At 41.2% G+C, this 27,613-nt stretch overlaps 1 protein-coding gene across 1 annotated transcript in view; it reads right to left on the bottom strand.

Moving 5' to 3' along the window:
- Positions 1–23,120, bottom strand: part of col7a1l (collagen type VII alpha 1-like) — a 49,400-nt gene extending 26,280 nt beyond the window's left edge. Inside the window, exons 1-20 of the mRNA XM_008301326.1 lie at positions 23,046–23,120; positions 18,618–18,816; positions 14,152–14,332; positions 13,570–13,729; positions 11,869–11,962; positions 10,482–10,655; positions 10,043–10,206; positions 8,997–9,126; positions 8,784–8,900; positions 8,356–8,511; positions 7,758–7,874; positions 7,485–7,631; positions 7,269–7,388; positions 6,296–6,454; positions 3,645–3,758; positions 3,356–3,505; positions 2,698–2,835; positions 2,272–2,418; positions 1,468–1,587; positions 728–874 (exon numbers count right to left, since the gene is read on the bottom strand). Coding sequence (XP_008299548.1) covers positions 728–874; positions 1,468–1,587; positions 2,272–2,418; positions 2,698–2,835; positions 3,356–3,505; positions 3,645–3,758; positions 6,296–6,454; positions 7,269–7,388; positions 7,485–7,631; positions 7,758–7,874; positions 8,356–8,511; positions 8,784–8,900; positions 8,997–9,126; positions 10,043–10,206; positions 10,482–10,655; positions 11,869–11,962; positions 13,570–13,729; positions 14,152–14,332; positions 18,618–18,693 — 2,611 coding nt within the window. The 5' untranslated portion in view covers positions 18,694–18,816; positions 23,046–23,120. The remainder of the gene's footprint in view (positions 1–727; positions 875–1,467; positions 1,588–2,271; positions 2,419–2,697; positions 2,836–3,355; positions 3,506–3,644; positions 3,759–6,295; positions 6,455–7,268; positions 7,389–7,484; positions 7,632–7,757; positions 7,875–8,355; positions 8,512–8,783; positions 8,901–8,996; positions 9,127–10,042; positions 10,207–10,481; positions 10,656–11,868; positions 11,963–13,569; positions 13,730–14,151; positions 14,333–18,617; positions 18,817–23,045) is intronic.
- Positions 23,121–27,613: the final 4,493 nt, after the last annotated feature.

The following is a 27,613-nucleotide window of genomic DNA, read 5'->3' on the forward strand; positions in this document are numbered from 1 at the left end:
AAGCTACACAGAAAACAAAAAACACTGCATCCTCTCTTTGAGTTTCATTACGCTGCTTCTCTGCGAGATCTTCACTAATTTATTAGTAACTGTTAACTGATTTCAAACTAATGATGTATTCAATCAGGTCGTACCATTAAAAATTAAGGAACATCTTTGTTAGTGAAGACTTTATTACCGCGTCCTCCTATAAATGCTCATTAAATAAATATGAATCTGCAGAACCATCTAATTTAAAGTCAATTATACAAATAGGAAGTCTCACAACTGATTAAAACAAGGGGTAAGTAATATATTCACTTCCAGTTCTTTGCAGAGTTGTTACTTTGAGAATACACAGGCACATTCATCTTCCTAACATACCACTATCTTTATTTTGGTAAAATGTGAATGAATATCTTCCTGGTTGTCATCATTATGCCAATGCACATAGTTTGACCATCCTTCATAGAACTGTTGCTCTAGCTAACTCTGCCACTCTTTAATCATGTAGAATTAACAAATTAGCAAGCTAATGTTAGTCGTATCAGTTAAGTCAACTATGCAGGACAAGTTTGAACTTCAAAAGAGGAGAGGCAGCTGCCTCAGTGATGTGATGCCAGGTAGAACATCAGCAGTGCAAGTTGTCATTGTGGCTTGAACTATAGTGCGATTTCAAAATAAAGTATGGTTCAGACAACAGAGCAAAGACATGCCAGACCGAGAGTCCATACGAGTAAAGTCTTACATATTCTCTGATAAACAGTGCTGATAGGACCCTCCACCTCTCCATACACAGGTCTGATGGTGAAAATGTAGGTTCTACCATACAGAAGATCACCGATCTTGTAGGAGTTGAAGCCAGGACCCAGCTTCTCTGTTTTAGTCTCCAACACTAAAAGGGACACACGAAGAAGAAGTTAGTTGTCGCAGAGTTTCTAGGAATATTAAATAGGAAGTCCTTATTAAAATACATTTTAGTCCATAGTAATGAATGGAAGTAGTGATTTTTCAATAAGCTGAGGCACCAGTGTGTCATCTTACAGTGATGTGATACAACTGATCAAATAAGGAAACATACTGTGTTAAGATATGCCTCACTGGTAATTATATGTTTGTTTGTTGTTCAGAAATTCAATATATGAAGACATTTGATGTGCTATATTAGTTTTGTTTATGTTTTTCTTCATATTTCCCTTTTCAACAAAAAAGTGCTAACATTGACACTCAGTACATGTTGCAATAACATATCTAACGCTGTATATCCACTTTAATAACTGGGGGGCCTTGAAACAAATGGTTACTAGTGCTATCATATTGTACTTGGAATTTATCCAATTAAATATTGCTTTTTTTGTGCTGATGACAGGACTCATTATGCAATGTAATACAATTTACACAGAGTAGTAATTAAACTCTTGGGTAAAATTGCACGAGTGTTAATGTGCTAAATTAAGGGTAAAATGTTTGCATGGTTCGACACTGAACCTGAGATGTGCCTCCAGGACAGGAGGTATCCAGAGACTCCTGCCACACGAGTCCAGTTTAGAACAGTGCTGCTGTCTGTTGTATTCAGAGCAGCGAATCCATCCACTTTTGGAAGATCCACTGAAACACAAAAAAATCAAGATATAAACAAACAAAACAAGTCAGGGGCCGAATTTGATGGATTTACTAAATCAAACAGCAGGGTAAGGAACACTGAAGAGCAGCAACACTTCAATCTATGGTTAAAATATTTTGTTATGCACAGACATGGGCACTTGGGATGCACATTTCCAACTTTTTGCCTCCTCATGATAATTCCAGTATCTGCTGATAACTTCTGATTTGATGCCAGTGGTTTCGTTTACTCCAAACGGAAATTCTGTCTAGTGTCCAACACTTTATAGAAATGTATGTAAGGCAACAAGAATCTAGTTATGGCTGTCTGCAAAATTTAACTGCAAGCTTGCTATGACCCAACAAAATGATGAAGGAAACAATGAATTTGATTTGTACTGATAAAGAAACTGTTATTAACATAGCTATCACCCCTGCCAGTGGAGAAAATATATTAATGAAGATGTCATCAGAGAAAAAAAACACATATTTTAACATTTTCAGGTTTTTGTTTTTTTTTTATTTCCCCTGACTTACAGAGCCTCTGTAAGACAAGACTGGTGTCAATAGCCACCAAATGCATAAATATAAATTTACAAGATGACGACAAAAGCAGAATTATCACTAAGCTTTAAAACACTGTGGACCCATTTAGGTTGCTTTTCACTTTCAGGGGCAGGCAGGACTCACGTGTACGTGCTGTGACCAGGACTGCACTTCCTTCCCTGCTGCCCGCCACAGAGGACACCTGGATCTTATAAGCCGAGCTCTCCCGCAGGTTGCGGATGGTGAAAGTGGTGGCAGCAGCAGATACCACGTGGGACTTCTCTTCCCCCCCTAGTGCAGGGAAATAATTACATCAAGCATTTAGAGATTATGAGAGTGTGAAAAAAAACCGCTGTGTACTATTTTAGGGTTTAAACTCTCATACAAAAAGTAATTACGCATTATGCAAAATCGCAGTAACAAGCTGCTGTAATAGAAAAATTATGCAAATATCCCCAAAAACAGTGTGTATCTTAAGTATTTAAAGCGAGCATTCATCTGTACACCCATGTGACTACATCTGTGTGCAATGGAGTGTAAGCACGCATGATTGTTTATGAGGTCCATTACCAAGGAAGGGGATCCAGGAGATTTTGTACCCAGAAGCTCCTGATGTTTTCCTCCAAGACAGAGTGAAGGAATTTACTCCAATGTCCACAACCTTCACCTCCCTCACTGCCTGGATTCGCTCTGAGTCTGAAACTGCAGCTAAGAAATAGCATCATATAACCGTGTCATGTGATATATTTTTATACGATACACACATTTTCTCAAAAAGAATCACAACCAAAAACAGACCAAGAATGTATATTTAAAATTATTCAAATGAAGATGCATAAAAACTGATGCAAAGACATGAACATCTATGAGCCACATGAACGACTGTAGCTCTATTCACACACCCTGTCATTTTAGAGTAGAATCAACTCGGAACATATTGTAACACGTTAACTTTAACGCTGAAAATGATAGCACCCCACTGACTTGGCCTCGGTGACACATACTTCAAGTGACAGTCGCAGGAACTGTGGTTAAAAAGGGAAGGCCAAAGTACATGACCTGTCAGTCAAACTGAAACACCACAAGGGTGTCACGGCACTGAATGAAGAACTTTACCGTCCCTTCCCATTTAATTACAATGGCTACACAGCTGCACTGATCTATTTAAATCTACAGATGAATCATGATAAAAAAAAAAATTAACTGGAACCTCACATCAGTTCTGTACCTGTGAGCTGAGATAAGGAGATATCAGGTCCCTCCGCGTTGCCGTAAACTGCACGGATGGTAATTGTGTAGGTGGACTGTGGGTTCAGATCTTTGATACGGTGGAAGAGGACACTGCGGTCCAGGTAATGGGACTGAGGTTTGCCATCATCTGAAAGCATGCACACACACATAATTAAGATGTGGTAAATATAGTCTTTAACGGCTGTCTGACAGGTACACATGTCAAAACAGTAAAAACATGCCTATGGTAGGGCTGGTTTAGAAACGAATATGATGAAATACATCACCTGTATTCCAAGAGAGTCTGTACTCAGTGGCTCCTACGATAGGACTCCACTCCACATCTATAGAGGTACTCGTGTAGGATGTCACCTTGAAGTTGGACACGTAGCCCAAAGGAGCTGAGAAATGGGAGGAGAAAACATCAAACACCTGTAGATGTTCTAGTAAATACACTGTCAACGAGTAAGGAACCTTTACAGTGCATCCCCTGTCAAGGTCAGTGCCCTATCTCGCAAATGTAACGAAATTCTAATCAGAATTTAATTGCCTCTTCCTGATCCTGAAACTGAACTCAGACGTTTATATGTAATTGTGCTGAAAAAGAGAAAGACATACAAACAAATCTCACCGATCACATACAGGACTCACACTATTTCCTCTACAATGTGCAACAGTCATAAAATAAAGCCAATTTCTACATTCTTAGTTGAACAGTTTGCACATTCCTGCACCTTGTTATTATTTCTCTTCACTATCTGTCAACTTGCAACTCTTGCTTTCTCTTTAAATCCTTTTATCCATCTTTAGAAAATCTCCAGCCTGATTCCTCTCTAATGAAACTCTTGTCTCTCTCAGAGTCCCCCTTGGCTGTGCTTAAGTTGTTGTTATACAATTCTGACCTTGTAAATTAAATTTGCTGCTGAGTTTAACTCCCCACAGCTTGCTGCAGTGACACAGAAGTTTAGTCAAGAGCTTGTCAGTTCTGAAGGACATCACAGTGGGGTGTGTTGCAGCTACACAACCAAATGACACATCTGGCCACTTGTGTTAACCCTGTTTGACACTTTCAGCTACACTGTAGAACATTTAACAGGAACGTATTGGAATGAACTGATCATTTATTTTAAAAATTAGCATAAATACAGAGGTTTTGTTCATTTTAAGTTAACTAAACCCAAATTTTAGAACTTAAAAACACTACCATTAACAAAAATATTAGCTAATTTCAGGCATTTTGACCGAAAATGTTGAGATGAGGGCTGCAAGGTGGAGCGGTGGTTAGCACCGTTGCCTCGCAGCAAGAAGGTCGCCGGTTCACGTCCCAGAGAGGACACCCGGGATCTTTCTGCATGGAGTTTGTATGTTCTCCCCGGGTTCTCCTGCTTCCTCCCACAGTCCAAAAACATGTTGAGGTTAACTGGTGATTCTAAATTGTCCGTAGGTGTGAATGTGAGTGTGCTTGGTTGTCTGTCTCTAAGTGTAGCCCTGTGATAGACTGGCGACCTGTCCAGGCTGTCCCCTGCCTTCACCCAGAGTCAGCTGGGATAGGCTCCAGCCCCCCCATGACCCTAGTGAGGATTAAGTGGTGTATAGATAATGGATGGATGGATGTTGAGATGAATTAAACTGCAGCTGAAGGTTTAATCAATTCCTTAATTTAAGTTTTTAAAGAGTCAAAACTGCATTGTTTGGTAATTAAACCACTCATGAGACTTCTTTTGTAGCTCGGATAACCACTTCACAATAAAAACTGGTTGTGTGTCATTGAAGATGTGCTAAATTCTAATTCTGTTTCTTTATATCACAATGAAAATGGTTCCATGATGAATAAAAATCTTCCATAAACTGCGTGACAAAACAATTAATTCAACCTAATATTTTGGGCTGATTGGACTTGTTGAATTTAGTCAGCTTATTGTAATGTGACCTAAGTTCATTTTACTCAGTTTTTTAAGGCAGCAGCAAACTTAAAATGATTCACAGTGCATAAGTGACACTGTAAATACACAAAAGAAAGGTTTATATCTAGTGCTACTTATCAAAATGCATTGTCCAGAACATTTTAAGCACCCTAATAAGCCATTCAAAGTATTTAAACTCCAGCTTGGTTTACAGTTATGTTTACTAGGTTACAGAGTTCTTCTTCTTCTTGTGTATTGCTGCATATCTTCACATTAGTGCAACCTGTAGATCTGAGAAATAGCGCGGCATCATTGGCATGACTGAGCGTTGTGTCACCCAGATGCATGCATGCATAATAAACAAAATAGGCACCCACTTACAGAAAAAAAAAAACTGTTCCATAGCACTAATAGAACATTTAAGTTACTGTTTAAAGACAATTTGACCTCCAGGCACTGTGCAGAATAATTTAATTGCTATTTTACAAATAGAATGAAACATTACCTACACTGCTGTGAAGACAAAGTGGTTAAGTGAATGTAAAACCCTTTTGCATTTTTGTTGTGGAGTCTCACAGCCCTGCTGACTCTGGCTCACTGACATGTACTATGTGACACTGATTGGGTTTCAAAGGGGAACACTTGTCAATCAAACAAAGAGATACTTTCTGGATGAATGAGTTGACACTACACAGAAAGAACAAGAACACTACAGTATTAGACCTATGAGACCTCTCACAGCTGACGTTTAGACTTGTCATGGCAGGATAAGCACAAGTGAAATAGATTTCTGTTATGATGGCTGAGCTCCATCAAGTACCCCAGAAAGCCATTCAACTAAGCCAGCGTGCAGTTCAGTCTTTTTCTTTTAATGTTATTTATTACACCTGTACTTTACCTGCTATGAAATGCTACAACTAGACCAAAATGTTAGCTGTGATAAAAGGGTCTGCTGGAGAAGCCGCTGTGTTCACACTAAGTTTCAATATGGCTACTGCTGGGGAAGAGATGTACCAAATAACAGAGGTACTCACAAGTTCTGAAGGTAGCGCTTATACCAGGCCCCACCACAGATCCAAACAGCACGTACAGAGTCAGGACGTACTCCGTATCATGAGCTACATTCTTCAGCTGGTACTCTGTGGTGCTGCCGTTCAGAGCCAACTGCCTGGGACGATCCCGACCCACAAACTCTGAAAATGAAATGATTTTTCTCTTTAATTTATTACTCTCTAGTGACTTCTAATTTTTTGCCGGCTTGGCATCAGAGGCCGATCCTCTGCAAACAACCCCCCCCGCCCCCCTCAATATTTGTATTTCATCACAAAGCTCTGGCGGATTGCCGGGATTGAAGTGCCCATCGAAAAAGCATTTGGAAAGCTCTTGCCAGAGTGAGTATCTTACTGGGAAAGCTAGACAACATCAGAGAAAAAAAACTGCAGGAATGCTGCAAAAACAAACATAATTTACCCTCCACACCAAGGACATTATGGGGTTGTATGGTGGAACTTAAGAGCACGTACATCAAATTTTAGAATAACTTCAGCTCAACTTTACTTCCATTTTTGTGACCAGGTATTTCATGCATTCTACACATATATTTGTTGCTATATTCTGACATGCAAATGGTTTGGAAAATACCGCTAATTGACTTCTGTTTGACCAATTTTTCTGTTCATTTGTGCTTAAAGATGGGACTTTTCATGATGACTTCAGTTCTTGTTTTTTTTCATATTTCAGCTCATCCAAAACCATATACTACACTAAGTACTTGATATATTAAGCCAAAATATCCAACATACCCTTTTAAATATCCAAAGTTTATTTAAAAAAAAAAAAAAAAAAAGTTTCAAGCAAATCAGAGACAGGACTTTCTTAATGATTTGAGATGGAATAACCCAAATGTAATTAATATTGCATGCTTGTTTGGAAGCACGGTCCAACTTTATGAGGTGTAAAAAATACAGGAAGGTAAAAAGAGAGAGAGAGAGTGATGGAGAAAATCACCTGGTGTGGGTCCCCATGCCAGTCTGTATCCTGTGGCCCCGGGGACACTGTTCCATGAGACCACTGCAGCACTGGTGCTCACAGCAGAAACCTTCAGAGTCTGAACTGCACTACTTTCCACTGACAGAAACAAGGAGGATTTTTATTCATCTTATCCAGTTTCTAACTGTAAACCATATTGCCTGTATTTTTGTGCTTCTCAAGAATGTTATTTACACGTCTTGACTTTGACGGTGGTGATGGGCCCCTCGATGTCTCCAAAGATGGGGTTGATGGTGACGGTGTACTCAGAGCCGGTGTGGAGGCCCTGGATCATGTAGAAGTTGAAGTTGTCGCCGAGGTTTACATTCTCTATGTGGCCATCTACAAGACACAGAGAGACACATGAGCAGAGAATCACATCTCAATGAAATTAATAAAGAACCACTTTCTGTAACAATAGACATTTTAGCTCTTTTCCCATAAAAAGCTCATAGTTGACCACAGTACCTGGGGAAGCCCATGTCAGTCTGTATCCTGTAGCACCTCTGATGGATGCCCACCTCGCTTGGACAGTGTCTGTAGTGGCGTTCTGGACCAGGAACTGCTGAACTGGTACCAACTTTACTATTAAACACGTTAAAAAAGCACACATGCAAACCAATTTACACACATAAATCCAACATTTCATTGTCATTTATCCACAATATCATCGTCATGAAGGAAAATAATACGTTTTTTGATATGTTAGAATTTAAATGAATGTAATAAAATACAAAATAAACATACTGATCTGATACAATTTAAAGCAAACAGAGACTCTAGAGCTAGTCCTCTAGCATGCCATAAAGTAGAGGTTTGTCGCTTTGTGGCATTTTTTTCTGGAGCAACACCACCCTACTGTGGAAATATAATGGTACTACATGTTAATGTTTGCTTTCTTGCATTATATTTTCTTTCATACTCCATTAAATGACTTTGTCTTGCAACTGTTGATTGGCTACAACTCTACAGGCTTTTTTTATCTTGGGGCTAAGGGTACTTGAGCTTTCCTCTTAAGATAAAATATGTATAACTATGATGTCTTGACCAAAGACAATACACTTACATGTCTTGCCAACTAATGAAACCGGTTCGCTTGGTCCTTGGGGGTAAACAGCATAAATACTGATGGTGTACTTCTTATCCTCCTCCAGACTGTCAATCACATGAGAGGAAGTGTCTCCAGGAAGCAGCTGCTCATAAGTTAATCCTGGTCTGTTGGCTGCAGAACAATCATAAAATCCAGGAGAATCAATACCCCAAAAACACACACTTTTCTCTAAAACTTGTTCCTGTGACGCAAGCTGCTTTGAGTCAGACTGAAAAAGATGAAAAGCAACTTGAACTCAATATGACTTTCAATGAACAAAACCACGCTGAGCACAGTGCACTATTTTGAAGGATGACATCCAACATGGCTAATTCAGGAGACATTTTTATATTAGTGTGCAGTAAAATAAATTGCGATAATAGTGGTGAGGTATGTCGGCATACATCTTGGGATGAAGATCTTGAATCCATTGAGCTTCCCCAGAGGAGGTGTCCAGCCGAGGCGTAGAGAGAACAGACCCTCCTCAATAACACGGAAGTTTGACACCTGAGGCAAAGGGGCTAAAAGACAGGATAAAATAAAATAAAATAACAAAAAACAGATATTTGTGTATTTTCTAACAGGTGCAGGAGAACACGCTGAAGTGTGGCACTCACTTGTCTTCACAGTGATTGTCGCAGAGTCTCCTATGAGGCTCGGGTAGATGGCATACACTGTGAGGGAATAGTCTGTTTTAGGACTCAACTCTGTCACCACTGCTGTGCTCACATCTGCCTTCAGATCCATCTGTTACATAAACAGAAGACAGCAGGGGGAAAAAAGGAGCTTAGCGTGTGTGTGCGAGACAGAAAGTGCAAGAGAGAATGATGTGGAGAGTGAGACGATTGATCAAGAAGATGATGAAGTCGGAGCGAGAAATACCCGGAGGCAGTGCAATGACACAGAGATACACTTTTGGAAAGTGAACTTTGAATAAATATCCTGTCTTAAACTAAATGTATTTATAGCTTCACTTTCCACTTAAGTGTCCGGCTCTGTAAACCGAAAGCATCTTTATGGCTTGTTTACACTTCTCCGAGATATTCAAATGAGGAGGGATGTTTTTCTTTATAACATCATGCCAAAACTAAAATATTCCTCTTTTTGTATAATTCTCTGTTGAGGTTACATACTGCGTGTAGCGGTGTCATGTAAACACGCAAACAAAGATTCATGCAGACTGTCAGTTACAGGATTCATGTTGAATCCATTGGTAAAATGTTGCATTGAGTTTGGAGTGTTACACAGATAGAGTTGCACAGGCATCTTAGGTTATCGGCGAGATGACTCACTGCTGGTCACAGTTCTGACCTGCTGTTATGAGTTCCAGGCTGAGACGCCGATACGAGAAGCTTATGCACAAAGTATGTTTCCTTGAGTGGAATTCCTAAGAGAGTAGCTTCAGTGGGCACTGATCCCTGCAGACCTCAAACTGAGCAATGCGGCTCCGTTTTACAGAATATGAAAGATTCTTTTTAGTTGAAAGTCTTTGAGATGATTCATTAGCCGGACAAGGAGTGTGATGTGCAACTAATTCTATATTTAACTGCTTAGTCACTTGTTTGAGGTCACATCTCAGGTCGGGTCACAGCATCGCCTATTCTGTATTGCAGTTGGGCTCAAAAGCAACACAAACTATCATCCTATATGGACAATCCCTCACCTGCCTCTGCTGCAGGGGGAGGAGGTGTCCCTTGGTGTTCACAGGGGCGACGAGGAGACGATATCCAGTGACGTCACCTGTTGCCTGGCTCCATGTCAGTCTGACGGAACTGTGGGCCAGTTCACTAATCTGCAGGTCTCTGGGTCCGACCACCCGTTCTTCAGCTATGATTGGAAGAAAGTATAGAATGAGGGATGAGACAAAAAGAAAGAGTATCGTAACAGGGAGCCTAAAATATGCAAAGTGGTCTTGATGTGTAATTTGTGTATAAGATAAATTATATTAGTAATGAAGCTGTGAGAGGAGTGAAATAAAAGAAAGCCATTATTCATTTTTATTACACCTTAGAATTATCAATCTGAAAAAGCAAACAGTGCAAAGGCAGCCTTTTAAAAAAGACATTTCAGCTCGTTGTGAATAACTTTCCGAGTGAACTCACTGGGCTGGGAAGTTCTCACAGGACGTGGTGGTTCAGAGGCAGTAAAACACACTCTGCGGGACAGTTTGGGGAGGACGGTATCCAGTAGAGAGAAGTCAGCGCCCGCCAATAGATGCTCCTCGTATGGCTCCGACACAATCCTCCTCAGCTCGAACTCATCAGCTCCCCTGACACCTGGTCACAGGATAAACAAGAAGACGATAGGAAAGAAGTTTGGGACACAGCAACTGCTTAGTCTACAGATATTTACCAAAGCAGATTAGAAGTAAACTGAAAACGTAAACAACCAGATGTACATATATATCGAGATGCCTATGGGATTTAACCTGATTGATGCTCAATATAAACCCAGCTGGATTCATTTCTCTTTGATTTTTTTTTTCTCCATTTTTTCTACATATTTTCCTCAACACCAGCAGGGGGAGCTGTGGCATTTTGAATGATTTATATTTTTAAAAAGTTTTCATACTAATACACATGTACTCTGCAGACATATACAGGTTTAATCAAATACTCTCTGGCTCCTGTCTCAAGTTATGGCATTATGCATGCTTCCCAGGTCCCTGTTTATGGAAGCGGGCCATAAACGACACCTGCAGAAGACCCCAGTTTGGACTTGTTGCAGTTTTCTTGATGCAATAAAAAGAAATTTCACCAGTCGTGTTTTAAGTCTTTCAGTCCTCATTTAGCTGTTTGAAATTTGCACCTGGACATGATAAAACGGTTTTTGTTGTATGTAGGCGCTCATATCCATACATTTGCATCATCTGCACTACAACAGGCTCTACAGGTATACTGGTTATGCACGAGTGGACAAGATGCGTGTGGAGCATCTCAGCAGGAATGATGAACGAGAGAAGCAGGCCTCGGTGTCAGAGGTGCAGATGGGGGACACAGAATCGCCTAATGAAAAATGGCTGCGATTAGCGCACCATCGGCTAATGAGCAGTAATTATTGCGCCGCTGCCGGCTGCGAGGAGTAAGTCGTGGGCTTGTGTGCTTATGCTTGTGTGTAGGAGAAACACAGTAAGATATGTGCAAGTACATTCGTGGGTAAACAGTAGCGTGTATTCATGAGCGAGGAAATAGCTGATGCAACAGTATCAGAAAGTGCACCTTTACATACTCCTGGAGCTGGATTAATCACTTCCTCCTTGCACGCATGTACGCTGTTGTGTTTGCACGCACACATGCATGAGTGCACTCCGAAACAAGAATCTCCGACGTACACACAAATACCCACAGTGAATCCAATGAATTCAAATGTACAGGACATGAATTTCTAACTGCAAACACTGCAGATAAGCCGGCAGAGCTCGGATAAAATCTGAGGGGCAGCTGCAGTGGGGATGTTGAAGGAATTCACAATACCAACTTCCACGCTCACCTACTGCAAAGAGAGAAATTCCATTGTCAGCTACTGCTCTGACTGCAGCATCAACCTGGTCGTCTGAGCGTCCGTTTGTGATCAAAACAGCAATCTGAAGAACAGTGGGAAGAAAATGACACATGTAAATGATAGTCCATAATATAATGATCTACAGTTTATTAATGTAGACGTAATTTATTAATAATGACAATTTGTGTGCAAAAAGGTTTTAGGTTTTGCCTATTGTTGGCACCACTGGAGGTTTAAATCCACCCTCCAAACAAAATTCATTTGGGTTAAAAGAGCATCCAAGAAAACTGTTATTGTTCTCCGAAAAACCTCCACAGACTTTTGACATGGTTTAGCTCATAATTGGATACATAATGAAATAAATCAAACCCAAAGACAAAGTGGGATTCAAGGATGCTGGCTTGCAACTGAGACTAATAATGTGCCTATTAAGAAAAATTTACGCAGTTCATTCAAAGTTCACCCCTCAGTCAATGAAGAAGGTGGCTAGAAAAGCATCAGTACGAGATTATAGCTGCTCCTTTGCATGTGCTCAGGCTGTACAATTCAATATATCAGCCTAATCCCCAATTCTCTGCCTTCCCGCATCAAGTGTGCTGCTGCAAGATGATTCACACGTGCACTCAGAGATGGAGAGATGATTGGAATGCTAACCAGCTCTGAGACAGTATTAGACTGTCAGAGAGAGGTAGCTGATAGAGAAGGAGAGTTGTTGGAAGGAGAGTGCATTAGGATATTTGATAATGCACTTCCGAGACAAGCTTAGTTAAGTTGCAGACTATGGCATTCAGGTTAGGGTCCAAAGAACAGAGTAGTATCTATTTAACTTAATATTTTAACTGTCAGTTGATCTGTCAAGTACTTTCTCGATTAATCAATCGATTATTTGGCTTTTAAAACGGTAGAAAATGGTGAAAAGTGGCGATCAGTGTTTCCAAAAGAACAAGAGGATGTTCTCAAATGTCTCGTTTTGTCGACAAACAAAAGAAAATATCCAAATTTTAGAAGCTAGAATAACAGAATTTAGACTTTGTTTAGTTGGAGATTAATTTAGTAGTTGGCAAGGAACTGATTAGCCAATGAATCATTGCAGCTCTAGATTTAATATAGAATTTTTAATGACATTGTGACACATCAGGTTAGAGTCTGACCCTTAGTTGTACTTTGTGGAGTGTATCTGGCACTGCTGGGAAAAGTTATACTTCACCAACAGTCATTCAGCCAATTAGACCTGCTGAATCTGTGGTGGAAAATTTATTGCCTTTAGCCAAAGCAAAAGACCAAAGTCTTTTTTCGCAGTTGCAACTTTGTGTCAATTTGTATTCCAAGCATATAACAAGACAATTTAATCAGATTCACAGTAGTGTGAAAACGGTCGACCAGTTTGTTTTGCTTGTTTTTCCCACAGCGTCCTGCGGAGTAGAAATACAGACTCCTGACTAGTCATTTCCTCTCACACTGGGCCAGAGCAGACAGCGCATGCATGTGTTTGCAGCGTGGGTTATAATCTCAAATCAATCATTTCCTAGTTGCTTGTGTATCAGCATATTGTGAAACATTTAACAAGATTCAGGGGAAGAAGTACCAAACTATGCTAAACAATGTAAAAATGCAGTATCGCAAATAAAGGTAGTTGCCCTGAAATTTTCTTTTTTACACAATCACATCTCAGCTTTTGAAGCGTTTTACCTTTGGGGCAAAATCTCGACTGATGGCGGGGCTGAAAACAGATTCGACCAGAAATTGAAGGGCAGTGCCGATTCTCCTGGATCCACCCTCATAGCGGAGGTCACGGACGGCTCTGAGGACCTCCTCTAGCGAACTGTAGTCTGTCAAAGCAACTCGCATCCTGTATGGAAAGGATTGCAGAGACAGTAAAATAGGATCATGTAGAAATAACAGAACAACTACTTGTAAACAATATATGTGCATATAACTTGCCTGAATGACTAACAAACTGAAATAAGATACGCTTTTTATGTTTCCTCAGATCCTTGAACCTTGACATGAATATAGAATACAGATAAATGTATCCTCCACTTGATTCTCATCTTTTGTTAGTGAAAATGTATTAATAACAAACATGGCACTGACACCACAATTCATTTTTTCATACTTTTTTTTTGTTATTAATCCTTTAATGAAAAACTGATCTTTATCAATTATCTTTTCTTGACGAGACAGTCAAATGCAATATATAAATCAGTTTGATGGCCATCTGTCATACAGGTTGGTGCGCTGTCTTTCAATTTGCTTGTGCTTGACTTCTACCTCGCAACATCCCCGAAGACAGTGACTCCAAAGCGAACCCCCTCAGCTCCCACCACGCTGTCCTGAAAGGAGGAGATGATGGCTGAGATGAAGTCTTTGACTCTGGAGAAGCTATTCTGACCCACACTCCATGACTCATCCACCAGAAACACTACGTCCGCCTGCACCACCGTCCTGCATGCTGAGAGAAGAGTGATTGAATTAGTGTGCGCACAAATACATGTAACAAGCAGTGAAGAGCAGAGCAGGTACCTTTTCTTTTCAAAAGGCCAAACTTGCTCTTAGTCTATATTCAAACAGATCAGAATGAAATACAAGGCAAATCCTTTTTAATGTTTAAGAGATAAAGCTGGAGATTTAGCCATGTGCAGCAACTCAAGAGGTGTTTTATTCCCACGCAGACCACCAGATAGCAGTCTTGTTCCATCATGTCAAGCGTTTTCCTTTCATTTACTTCTGTCATGCAGCCAGAGCACCACACAAATCCCCATGAATTTTTAATGAGACACAAGTGAGCCAAAGAGACTATCAATATTCTGAGCACTCCAGCAATAAAACTTTAGTACAGCGATGAGGAACGCTTTGAATAATAAGGTAAACACACCCAAAATCAGGGTCAGTTCCCTTGCCCGAGCAAACAAACGCATTTAACATAAGGATCTGCTGGGTTTGGAGGGATTTAGATGCTTTTTAATGTGAAGTGAAATAGCTACACAACACTAGTGCACTGAGCACATGCGCGCACGTTCTGGCTCACACACACGCACAATCTGCTGCGTCTGCAAACAACCTTCAAGCCAATATTCTGGCAATACATATGCAATAAAGCAAAGTGACGACGGCATTGATTAGGCTAGTGAATAAGAGATAGGCATCGCTGATTGTTCTGTAAGTGATAAGTGATTCTCTGCTGTCCTCTATTTGATTACCGAGCTTGCTCTCCTCTATTATCTCGTCCTTCTTCCTTTGGCTGCAATCCCAGGATTCACTGGGGGTGACATATGTCTCCAGCCCATGGCGACCTAACATTATGTTCTCCCTCACACACCTATACATCTCTGGCCGTGTACCAAGGAAACAAAATATCATCAGCAATACCAATTTGGTGGCTTCTCTAGTGCTGAGCTATTGTGTTTGCCCGCATGGAAGCTGTCGCATCATATACTCAGCAACAGTAGACTTATTAGTAATGAGTTAAAACATCTGAAACAGCTTTAGAAGATACAACAGAGATCATTCTTTCCATCCAGAGTTGGGTCACACACACAGGCAGACAGCCACCTCAGCATACACATGTGGGCCGTTCCATTTATTGGGACGATTTTTAACTCCACAGATTTCTGTAAAAGCACATAAAACATGGTGGAGACTTTGACCAAAGGAAGCAGCTGGAGGCTGGTGTCTGTCAGACAGAAACAGACTGGGATGGAAAACAAGATCAATTGTCCAGAAGTTTGTCTGTCTAGGCTGGCAGGCGAGATCGACATGCCTCGGATAAGGACACAACACACGCTGAGGGATTAAGAATGGCTTTCTTGAAGGTTATCTATGCTGATATCTCGAAGGTTGTATACACCTCTGAGTTGGACCGCCATTGATTTACACATTAGATGTAGCTCAGCGACTTCAGCATATGCTGCAGAAAAAAAATCTGCCAGGAAAAGACACACTTTGAGAAATAATGATGCATTACTGCAATCAGACGCGACGAGATCAAGAGAGAAGATGTGAACCATCAGAGAACACATGTCTAAGAAACTCAAAGGGCCATCAGGATCTGATTTTATCCAGACGACTGAATGTGTAGAAGTTCCTCTACAAAGACACTGCAGGAATTCACAGAGAAGTGCAAACCCTGAGAGTGGAGCAGAAATATTAAATGACAGAAGGAGCAAATGCTGACAATGTTGATCAATCATTCCTCCAGGATCTGTTTCCAGTACCAGTCTCCCACCCCTTTTGGGACTATTACTCTACTCTACGGCTAAAATGAATTTCATGCAGCCTGTGTAGTCAAAATCAAAGGTATCGAAACAAACAGTACAACCTACTACTAACACGAAGGACTCATTCTGATGTTGGATGCTGTCTCTAAACTCTGATGAGGTCTTAACTTTCTTGTTACAGTCAGGCATCATGTCACACTTCACTCCATGCAGCCTTTTTGGTTTTGATTTGATGTGATTACCAGAAAAACTCAAATTATACTTAGAAAACACTTTCTTTTTTTTTTAGACACTTGTAGGCTCCATGTCTTGAATTATTACTTCCAACAGTGGTCTGGCTCTCCTAATTACAGTTGTGTATAATGTTTGGTAATAGGTTGTCAACATTGTCCATACACACATTAATCAAACACAGCAATGACTGCAGCCCTCGACACACATGTATGCGCTAAAGTTACTACTAACCCCCGCGTCCCTGCCTCTGGATGAAAAATGCAGACACAAAAAGGCAGTTTAAAAGGTACCTACTGTTGCTTTGCATGAGTTCACATCACCTGCTGGACACTCAAGGACATACGATGATGGAGCGGTGAATTTAACCTATCATGCTGACAAGGTGGGCCAGTGATTAAAAATACTTTAAATGCAGACCTGAGGTAAATGTGCTAATATGTGGGCCCACTTTCTTCCACACAGTCCAAAAACATGTTGAGGTTAACTGGTGATTCTAAATTGTCCGTAGGTGTGAATGTGAGTGTGCTTGATTCTCTGTCTCTAAGTGTAGCCCTTTGATAGACTGGTGACCTGTCCAGGGTGTCTCCTGCCTTCACCCTAAGTCAGCTGGGATAGACTCCAGTCCCCCGCAACCCTAGTGAGGATTAAGCGGTGTATAGATAATGGATGGATGGATGTATCGTGGTACAAAAAAATGAATAAGTAATGTGGGAACAGGAAGAAAAATACCAAAACAGTGAAGCTTGGCCTCTTGCCAGCATTTTTGCAATTATTTTGTGTTAAGAAGAGCAGGTACCTATCTAAATTAATGCAATTTAAATGATAGCCAGCACATAAAAACTACATGCATAGAATCATTATATCTGATTAAAATCAATCGAAAAGTTTGGTGATTTGCATCAAAATAAGGTTTAAAAAGTCTTTTTAGCACAGGTCATATTTATACTATGCGGCTTCACAAACACACACACGACAACAAAGAACAGCTTGATATTTCAAGGTTCAGTTGTTATAAGGAAAACAATTAGCTTGTTGGCAAGCGGGGTAGGACATATTATAAGACCTTTGGTGTTAGAGAATTCTCCCATAGGTTGCTATTCAGGATGCTTAACGTGGCGAGTCTCTTCCTTATAAAGTTACTCACTTGCTCAGAAAAACTCAACTGTAAAAATTCGAGCCATTTTGGCGGCATAGTTCGGCATTTATGCAGTCTCTGTTTTGGTCTCCACCAGCTTGGGAAGGAAGTATTTTTTTTTTTGCTTTACTTCTCTGTGCGAGCGCAGTTTGGTGTTGGGCAGGTACTCATAGCGGGTTATTGATTGGAAACAGCTGCAGCAGAAAAAAGCCAGATGAAAGTCATCAGACTGCCTCTCACAGTACATCTTTTGGCTGTAAAGATTAACCTAAAACAGGCAAAAAACCTGCAGACTTGGGTTCTCTCACTGTGATCTTCAATCCTTTCATTTGATTTATTGTTAATATAAAACACTAATGAAACTAAGCTGACGTCGAACTTGTTGATTCAAAACTGACCCCGTCTTGTACTTGATATGAAACACGAGGCACTAAGCATTTGCCGTATGGTGTGATGGCATATGAATAATAAACATCGGTACCACCTGCAAAGGAGTAGCAGCCTCAAATATATTCTAGGTCTATTTATATCCTCCCATAATTCTGCCCAACAACTTTGCCAATCACTTTCTGCCAATCACAATCCAGGTGGAGGAAATCTGTCTTTTGACTGGCTGATTGACCTTTTGGTGACATCCAATCGCACCTGAGACTAAAGTTCTGTATCTAGGGAATGGGTGTTTGACAGGCTGGCAGACAGAGTGCTGTACTGTACATGAGGCTAGCAGATGTTAAAATTCCCTGACAAGACACAGTCTGGAGAGAAAACTGGAGCTGGATTCGTGTCTGCCCCATGTAGCAATCCAGGTGTAGAGATTTAATGATGGAGCGCTCGCACAGACTGTGTTCATTGAGCACCTGCCCCTTCTTTGCCCTCAGCATCCGAGTCGTTCGATTCATAGATCTGTGCACAAAGCTGACAATCGGACATGTGGATTTGACTCAGAATTAGGCAGCTGATGATAAATAAGGCAGAAAAAAGTGACTTCAAACAAGAGTGAAACTTTAAACAAATCATTGCCAGAATGAGTGAAAGTGTGAGAGAAAAAGTTTGATGACGCTATAAAAAATGATTAAGAGTCAGAACACTAGCAGCAGATTAATGAATTATGCTCGAGTGCGGCGTTCAGGTGCACGACTGTCATCACTTACCTTCAGCTTGCGCCGCAACACTTTGATGAGAGAGAGAAAGGGACAGTAGCAAGATCCACACAGGAGAGCAGCCCATACTCTTCCTCGCCTCTTCTTCCTCCTTCGATCAGCTGCTCCCCCTCCCCACGTCGTCTCTTCACAAATCCACTTCTTAAATTCCTCTCCACAACCATCAATTCCGACTCTTCCTCTCTGCTATCTGAAAGGACGCAGATGAACAAAGAGAAAAGTAATTAAAGGCCCTCAAAGATAAAACGCAATCAGCCATTTTTTAATTTGTAAAGGCCTTGTAACTCTTGTACAGAAGTCAAGCGAGAGTTTTCCAGTAATATGCAAAGATGAGTTTCACATTGAGACGACAAACTTTTAAACAGATAAGGTCTTGACAGCATATTTATCAATCACCTACGTCCAGGTAGGCAACTTTTACACCATATATACATGAAAGTTTTTAATGCAGCTTAGATGTTTTCAAGTGAATCTCATTCGCTTCCATGTCTGTAGAACCGAGGTGTTAATTGGGCCAATTTAACTAGCTTAGCATAATGTTTAATTACATTGTTATGTGTATAGGTTGCAGACAGGGGCTCCCTGTAAACAGTTTTACAACAAATTCCACTGTCGCCAAGGAAATAAAAGCATCACAAAGGTTTTAAAACTGTCCTATAAGGCCCCTGTGATTTAAGAAATTACTGGGAAGTCTAAACAAGGGTGAGCATTAAATGTCACTAATAATCTATGGTTTTACACGGCAGAACCCCCCCACTCTTTAACTTTGTGCAACCAATCTGTGTTTGGAATCTCACAAGCCTTGTTTAATTTTTGTCAAGACACGTAGTCTTCTAAATGTTTGCTGGCAATTTCTTTCTTTAATTTCTATTCTTCTCAAACCATAAAGGAAAAAACAAAACAAAACAAATGGTCTTGCTTTCCTACACAGACATTAATGCCAGTGTTGTTAATACGAAAATGGCCTTTATAAGTTCAGCTAAGGAGGTTAAAGTGCCTCTGAATGAAGCTTTCTTTAAAGGCCTACTAAAATGTTTAGTTTTCTCCTTTTGCAGTCTAAAATGATGGCAATGTGTTTCTGTTTTTTTGTTTTTTGTTTTTTTAGATGCATTCTTAAGTGTTTTATATTATTAAAAGGCAGAAAAAGGATCTTTGGAGAAATGTCAGAAACGCTTGGTTTTGTCTCAGTCGACTGGACAGGTGTGTTGGTGTCTGTGTTTGATTGACAGCAGCTGGCAGGCTGCTGGAGTGTCGGTGTGGAAATAGAGACAAAGTAAGTAAACTTGCAAAGCAGCTACGAGGTAGACAGCGTTAAGAAATCAGCAGCATCAAAGTTCGACAGTGGAAGTGTGGGAGACAGGCGAACGGAGATAGTCTTTGGCAGTGTTTCTAAGAAACGACAGCAGGACAGGCATTTTTTTTTTTTGACATACAGATGAGGCTCGCTGGTGAAAGAACTGGCATTCTTCTCTGCAATCTGGGTGCAGTGGTTGTCCACGAGAGCAAATAGAGGTACAGTAATGTTCTGTGATAGAGAAAACCCTCCACTTTTTCCTCCTAGTCAGAGGAAACTGCAGGTTAGTATGAAAGAGATTAGCCCCAAGGCTACAGCTTTTGACTGTGGAGGAACTTCAGTCTCATTGGGACTTCAGCTGTTTTACTGGAATATTATCTCCCACAGAGATGTGTAAAGTGATATTTAAAAGCAGGCGTGGAAGCATCCTGCGGTGATAAGAACTTATCAAGTACCGAATTTGAGCTGCTCAGTCCAGCTCAAGTATCCTTCACTCAGCGTGTTAAAACCTTCCCATAAACGTGTACTGATGACCACAGAAATGTATCAACAGAAAGACCTACAACGCTCAGCTACATGACAACAATCAGCGCCCAATCTAACACTTACATCACCACATCACACACCAGCAAAGGAACTGTGCAGCCGCGATGGATTATCAGATTCTAAATGAATGAAGTAACCATCAGAGAGCAACACATTCTTCTAGAGGAATGGTTCATGCTGTTATGTTTTACATTAGGTTACTAATCCCCACAAGCCTGGGCATACACATAGTATGCATGTCTGTTACTGCTGTATGGGTATGTGCAAACTCATCAGCATAACATCAAAGAGAGATCTGCATTCGCTCAACTGCTACACACGACATGAAAACCTAACAAATTTCTTTTGGCTTTCAAGATTTACGAGCCATCAAGCTAATTCATCACCTTCAACGTCGCCCCCCTGACAGCGTATTTTTTAACTAGAAATTAATATGCTAATAACATCAAAATAAATTACATCAACGTGAAACAATCTGAATTCCAGAAAAATTCTCAGTGTGATTTGACCATCTGGTCTGACGAAGACTGAATGGCTGAAGGCTGAATAGTTTACAACCTCTGCAGATGGAAGTGAGAGCTGGCAAGGCTTGAACTCTAATGTAACACAGCCAAAAAAACTACACTCTTCCCCCTCACATACCAGTGCACATCTAAGATCTGTCTCTGCATGTACAGTATCTCCTTATTATTGAAATCCAGGGACCATAAACTCGAGCGTGTGTGGTGATGAATGACAGCCAGCGCAGCACGCAGTCAGTATCCATCCTACGGTGGGATTTTTACATAGGATCTTCAGAATAGGTGTTGAGAAAAGCAACAGAGAAGCAGAACTCGGGAGTCTTACAGTGGCTTGGATATGACGAAACAATTTTGTGAGCTTTTTCTCCTCACAATGGTGAAAGAAGTTTCCCGAAGCAAGCAGGTGATTCTAACATTGTGGCAAAATAAATGCATTGCAGTGTTCATCTAAAGGATTTTGAAAAGAAAGTTAAAGCATGACCCACCCCTACCGAGACTGCAAGAGTCTACGGTGGTGGCTCTGTGGAGGCACAGCACTGGTTTGATTTTAATATTTGCACTGATGTTTGGCAGATTCACCTTTTAGCTCAGTGTGTTTGTAGTATCTGCTCTTTCGCAATAAACGGAAAGAACAACTGCAAACGGACAGAATTAGTTTTCCAGGCATTTGATCATAAATCAAAGTATGATGGCGATGGTGGCTAGTGGAAAAGTCATGGGATCACCTAAATTACTACCTAAGTCCCCCACTGGGAACCATTAACATCTGCACAGAATATCATGGCAGTCATTCTAGTGGTTGTTGAGATATTTCAGTCTTGATCAAGGCGATGGACCAAACAACCGGCATGGACTCCCTGCCAAAGATCACAGCTCACAACAACAATACTTCAAGACATTCCTGCAGTGTCTGCACTCGTAAACTCGAGCCCTATTACTCAGACGCACAATGATGCCGCATCAAAAACATTTGCACAAGACCGCGTCCATCACTCTGACCACAGCGGGATCACAAGCACCTTGCTGCCTGGCAGAGGAGAGAGTGCGCTTATTGTGTCTGAGGCCTTTAGTTTATCACTGCCCCGAGAGGATTAAATAATGTTACAAAATGAAGTTTACTGTCCCTGGCCCTTACACTCCCTCTTTGTTCCCTATCTCCATTTCTCTCTCACACACACACACACACACTCGCTCACACATCGCATGCCTGCAAGTCTAACTGCACGTCAGCTATTTCTACATAATGGCATTTTCCACCTCACCACTTCACAGGATGGATTATCCCTGTAGGTGGGAAACTGGTAACAGTGAAAAGGCACACACACACACACACACACACGCAGCTCAGAACTACAATGTGTGATAGTAGATGTCTTTAGTGCAACACATCAAGATCCACTGCTAATTCACGCGCTAACAAATTAAAGCGCACACTCTGCCGCTGCTCACAGGCTGCAGCCTAACTGTCTCAATAACACTCGGAGTCAAACAACACAGACAAGTCTATGCACGGAAGGGGAAATATCCTGTTTCACTCCGCATAGTTTCATCTCCCGACAACGTGCACACAAACAACCCGGTATGCTCTTATTATTCATGATACACGAGAGCTGACACGACTGTAAAATGCATGGCATCTTCTTTTGTTTTTTATGCTCGCACTGAATTTGAATGTGTAAAATCTGCAGAGGAGCACAAAGAGATAAACACACGCAAGCAAAGGAAATGTGTGCATACGTTGGAGTGCGTGCTCTTTAACGGAATAAGATGTGCATTTGCAGCAATTATAGCATCTTATCACTGTAAAGCAGTTGAGACGATGAGCACTAACATCAGACAGGTTGTGCTGTTTAAGGAGAAATTTTACTGTAAGGAGCAGCAGTAATGGCTTAGGATAAAAAAATAAAAAGAGTGTTGGCCTCAGTCCAGACAGTTAGGGTGCAACAAGGGTATCTGGGCAGTTAAGAATTCAAAACTACTCTGTAAAGCACCATATTAAAGTGCAGTTAAACTAATGGATTTTCACTATGGCCCTAAAATGGGCCCATTTTCACTTACCACTGCTGACAAGTCATTATCTTCCCAATCCAGGTGACTTCTTGAGGGTCAAGAGGGAGGGGGGGGGGATACCCCCTAAAAATACACAAACACACACACAAAAAATGGTTAATCCAAAGTCAGGCAAAAACAAATTGATAGTGTATCCTTGTCGAGGTGATTAACAGAGATTACTGACTAAACGAGAATCTGTGTGATAGAGGAGGAGGTATGTGTTGCAGAGTGGATGAATGGCATAGACTTTCTTTCCCGGGCTCTGCCGAAGCACAGAAAAGTTTGGGAAGAGTGTTGGGGGTGGGGGTGAAGCTGCTGCAACCTGTTGGCTCAGAGAGAGGGAGAGAGAGAGAAAGAGGGAGGGAGAGGGAATTAGATACAGACAGAAACACCAGAGAGAGGCTGCTGATGAGCTTTGACCCTGTTAGAAATGCATCGTTACTGTTATACAGTGCATGAGTGTGGAGAGCACGGAGGTGTAGACACTGACTGCCAAGCTAAAGTGGTGCAGTAAAACGGTGTTAAGTACTCAGAGGTTAAGTCTGAATATTCCTAGAATCCACTAAAACTGTCTTGACAACACACACTTGAAGACAGGAGCAGGCCTTTGAACAACTCCTGCATGTTGGTGCAAATAATGTACAAGATTTGACACGTTAGCGACCCACTGCTTCTTTGAGTTGTTTGCATTTCAGCTTCACATAGTAAAATATTTTTTGATTCTAAATAAAAAAAAGAAGCTCTCCCTGGTGCAATTTTAAGAACAAATGCAGCCCTGCTTTTGTACAACGTTCCATTCATCCTGACAATACATTATGAAGCATCAAATAAGCAAAATAGCAGATGATTGAAAGCGCAGCCAAGGTCGGTTTGTCGAAGCGCGAGCTCTCGTATTCCCTGCATGCTTGTGTATTCAAGGTTTGTGAACTCACACATAAAGCCAACCAGAATAGCTTGTAGAGCAAACACCTTCTCAAAACAGAGAGAGGGATAAATCTGTCATGTTTTACAAGCCCCCCTCTCGGTCGGTTTGTGTGTCTGTGTGTGTGTTTTGCGTATGTTGAGGGGGCATCGGGTCGTCTTTAATGGTCGACCCCAGGAATGCGGTGGCCTGTTTAATAGGGTTTAGCCAGCTGTCAGTCTTGACGGGCTGTAACTCAACGGACACACACCACACAAGGCGGGGCCGGCTGATCTGCAGATTCAGATAATAGTGCAGGGATGGGAGATGCTACGATATATGTATGTAATTACAGAATTGTATTATACATTTGAAAGCATTCATTACTGCACACACGGGTTCAAAATTACAGTGGCAGCTAAAAGTAATGTCTATCATCTATTTGCAGTATGTGCATCAGTGACTTCCACACAGGGAATCCTTGAGGTGGGAGACACGTTGAAAACATGCAAATAGCGGCGTCTGTGAAAAGATAAAGAAAGCATGCATACATTTGAATGCACATCTAACAAGTCGGTGGCTGCAAACTTAAATGAACAAGCTGGTAAGAAATATCCGAATAAATTACAGATGTCACGACCGAAGAATTCCTGTAAATACAGCAATGCAGCTTTTTAAATGTGCACTCTCAATAGATCAAGTTTCAGTGTGTCTCCCATTAAAGTTCCATACAATGGTGAATATAACGTGTATTGAAGATGTGTGTAGTCACATGTCAAGGTGTAAGGATTCTTTTTTGCATCCGTTTGGCACTAAATACTGCTACAGGATTAACCAAAGTCTTGTGGATGAAGGCAGCAGAAGTGTAGCATCTATCATGTAAAATACAGCACTGTTCACAGCAGATTCATTTGTGTGAAAGAGAGTAAAATGTGTTATAATCTAGTTTGGCCTGAGGGGCCGTCTGAGCTTCACGCTGCCCCGCTGCTGACCCTGAGCACATGTTAAGGAAGTTCAGGAGGGAGCATCAATCAGGACCACTCTCACTAGACAGTCAAAGGTCAGCGCGCATATCTCTGTACATCTGAGTTCCCCTGTGATACTGTAAAACGGGCCCCAGTGCGAAGAGACGCTTCCGCCGCTCATGTTAATACTGATTTCAGCGTAGGAGAACAAAGCCTAAGAGCTTCTCACTACATCAACAACCCCAATGAAAACATTCAGCACTTTACAGTCTCAATCACCTCTTAATCTCGTTTACATCATGGGTGACTGAGCCTGACTGTCTTACAGCAGCAGCAGCAGCAGCAGCAGCAGGTGTGATTAGAAATAAAAGGTGTTGTGGACCTGTCGGGGGTATTCAAATAGGGAATATTAACCAGCCTTGTCGCAGCTAATCGCACTCCTTCCCTCTTCCTTCTCCAAGTGGGCCTAAATCCCCCCTCTAGTCATGAGAGGTGCTGGCACGAAATGCGAGCTTTGATTAAATTTACGCTGTAGGCTAACCAGAAAACAATCATGTGCTTTGGGAGTCAAGAGAAAGAAGAAAAGAAGGGGAGTCGAGGGAAAGCACCGTAAATTAACAAAGCCATCAGGGGTTCAGAGGAGAGGGTGTGTGAGTTGGATGAGTTATTATGCGGTTAAACTGGGAGTACATATGGAAAAAAAAAAAAAAAAGTGTGCACACATGGCTAATTTAAGGTTAATATTTGTGTGTGTGTGTGAGTGTGGTCGCCATTCATTAGGAGTCCAATGGCATGGGCAACTTTAATGACAGCCAAATACGCCAATCAATCATCAGTAATTAATTGAATCCCAGGCTATTCAGTGTTTGTTTGTTGTTGTTGTTTTTTTTTTTTTACATGGGAATTAAACTTTCCTCTCTGGCAAAAAAGGTAAAAACAAAAACTAAAAGCTGTATCAGTTCCATAACTAGTGTGTTTCTGTCAAGGCCACCGACAGTGCAGGAAAGTACAAGTTAATGTAATTACCTATTAATATTCTTTTTGGAAGAGCTTTGGTCATTCACCATTCATGCCTCGTGGCAGCTTTTCAAGGAGCTTCAGCTTCTAATTTGATAAAATACACATTTAATGCATTTCTGAAATCTTCATTTCTCCACCTCTTTTCTTTTTTTTTTTTTTTTCTTTTGCTCCACTGGCTCCATCACAGAGGTTATGAGAATCAAACATCACATTAGCCGCTGGTTGTAAAGGCACTCCGTTAATTGTGCAATTTCTCACATAGCACTTTAATTATGTTCAGTTGAAGCTTTTGAGTGGAAATTCAGAATTATTTCTTTATACAGCGTTCCGTATAATTGGTAATATTACACTAGTATCATTAGCTTAAGCTCAAAAAATGAAGTGTTATTTTCTGAGATGTGCTGTAAGCTAAACTTTGACCACCTAGACTTTGGAATATTTTACAATTAAACTTTCAGAATCAGGACATGTCACCTGCTGCTGCAGTGTGAAATCAGCCTCCAAGGCTTGTTTTCCCATGCTGCTATTTCATTTGCTTTCCTGCCTTCTTTTGTGCGCTGTTAATGTAATTATTGATAGACTGACAGCATGAGATGCGTGTCAGACAGATTTGATGCTTGTATCAGTTTCTGTTTAATGCTGTCACTGTTGGCACATTTGTTGGAGTTTCACACCAGGAAGATGGGCAGCCTTTCTCTGGCCGGAGGCTAATGCAATTCTGACTCACATCCATAAACCATACAAGCTGGGCAGAGTGCCCACTGCTGCCAACTACAAAAGGTCTGCTCTGTGCCAAGCCTTTTAGCAGAACAAACATACATACAAACACACACGCGTGCACACATCGCTGAGATGCTCATACGGGGGGATCAGCCTCAGTGCGACAGGACGCAAACAGATAAAAGCACACGCAGACACACCCACACATCCATACTCTTGGTGTGCGCACATGCAGCGCTCCCTTCTTACAGACAATTTTTGTCATGATAAATTCATTTCACAAACCGTGCGACTTCATGCCTCAGACTGAGATACGAGCTGTCATGGCAACAGAAGAAAACAGCGGTTGCAGCATGATGGCTGGTTTGTTGGGACAAGCTGCAGCAGAGCAGAGAATTGAGATGCAGCAGAAGTCTGGGCTGAGAGAATTAGTCATGAGTGTGTGTCCAATTACCACTCTGAAGCTGACAAAGGATATCAAAATAATGAACAAAACCAGTTCTCTTCACTGTGCTTAAGAAGACATGGTGTCACAGTAAAGCCAATATTGGACAAAAAAGACAAAACTAGAGCTACACGTGTAGAAATGTGAGACAGTAATTCCACAAAGGCGAATGTTTTTAGTCGTGGATGTTGGACGTTGTTTCAACATCACCACAAAAGCTTGATTTTATGTTTGGAAATTAAATGTTTATGAAAAAAGCCATTTAGTCTACCAAGAGTCTGACTACAGACTATGCAGCTTATACAGCATGTCAGCTCATGCAGATCTGAGACACTGTGTTTGCTGATAACAAAAGACGACCCCTTGTATCACAGGAGAGATAGTTTACATGCACATGGGATTTTTTAGGAACTAGACAACCCCAGAAGGTCAAAGGCCAGCAGCTGTCCACACTTGACTTTTGAACCTTCCAGAGAACCACAGAGACAAAGAGGGAGGCAGGGAACGGGGTTTCTTTTGTAAG

Source organism: Stegastes partitus, unplaced genomic scaffold (genome assembly GCF_000690725.1).
Source record: "Stegastes partitus isolate 25-593 unplaced genomic scaffold, Stegastes_partitus-1.0.2 Scaffold1659, whole genome shotgun sequence".
Classification (NCBI taxonomy): domain Eukaryota; kingdom Metazoa; phylum Chordata; class Actinopteri; family Pomacentridae; genus Stegastes; species Stegastes partitus.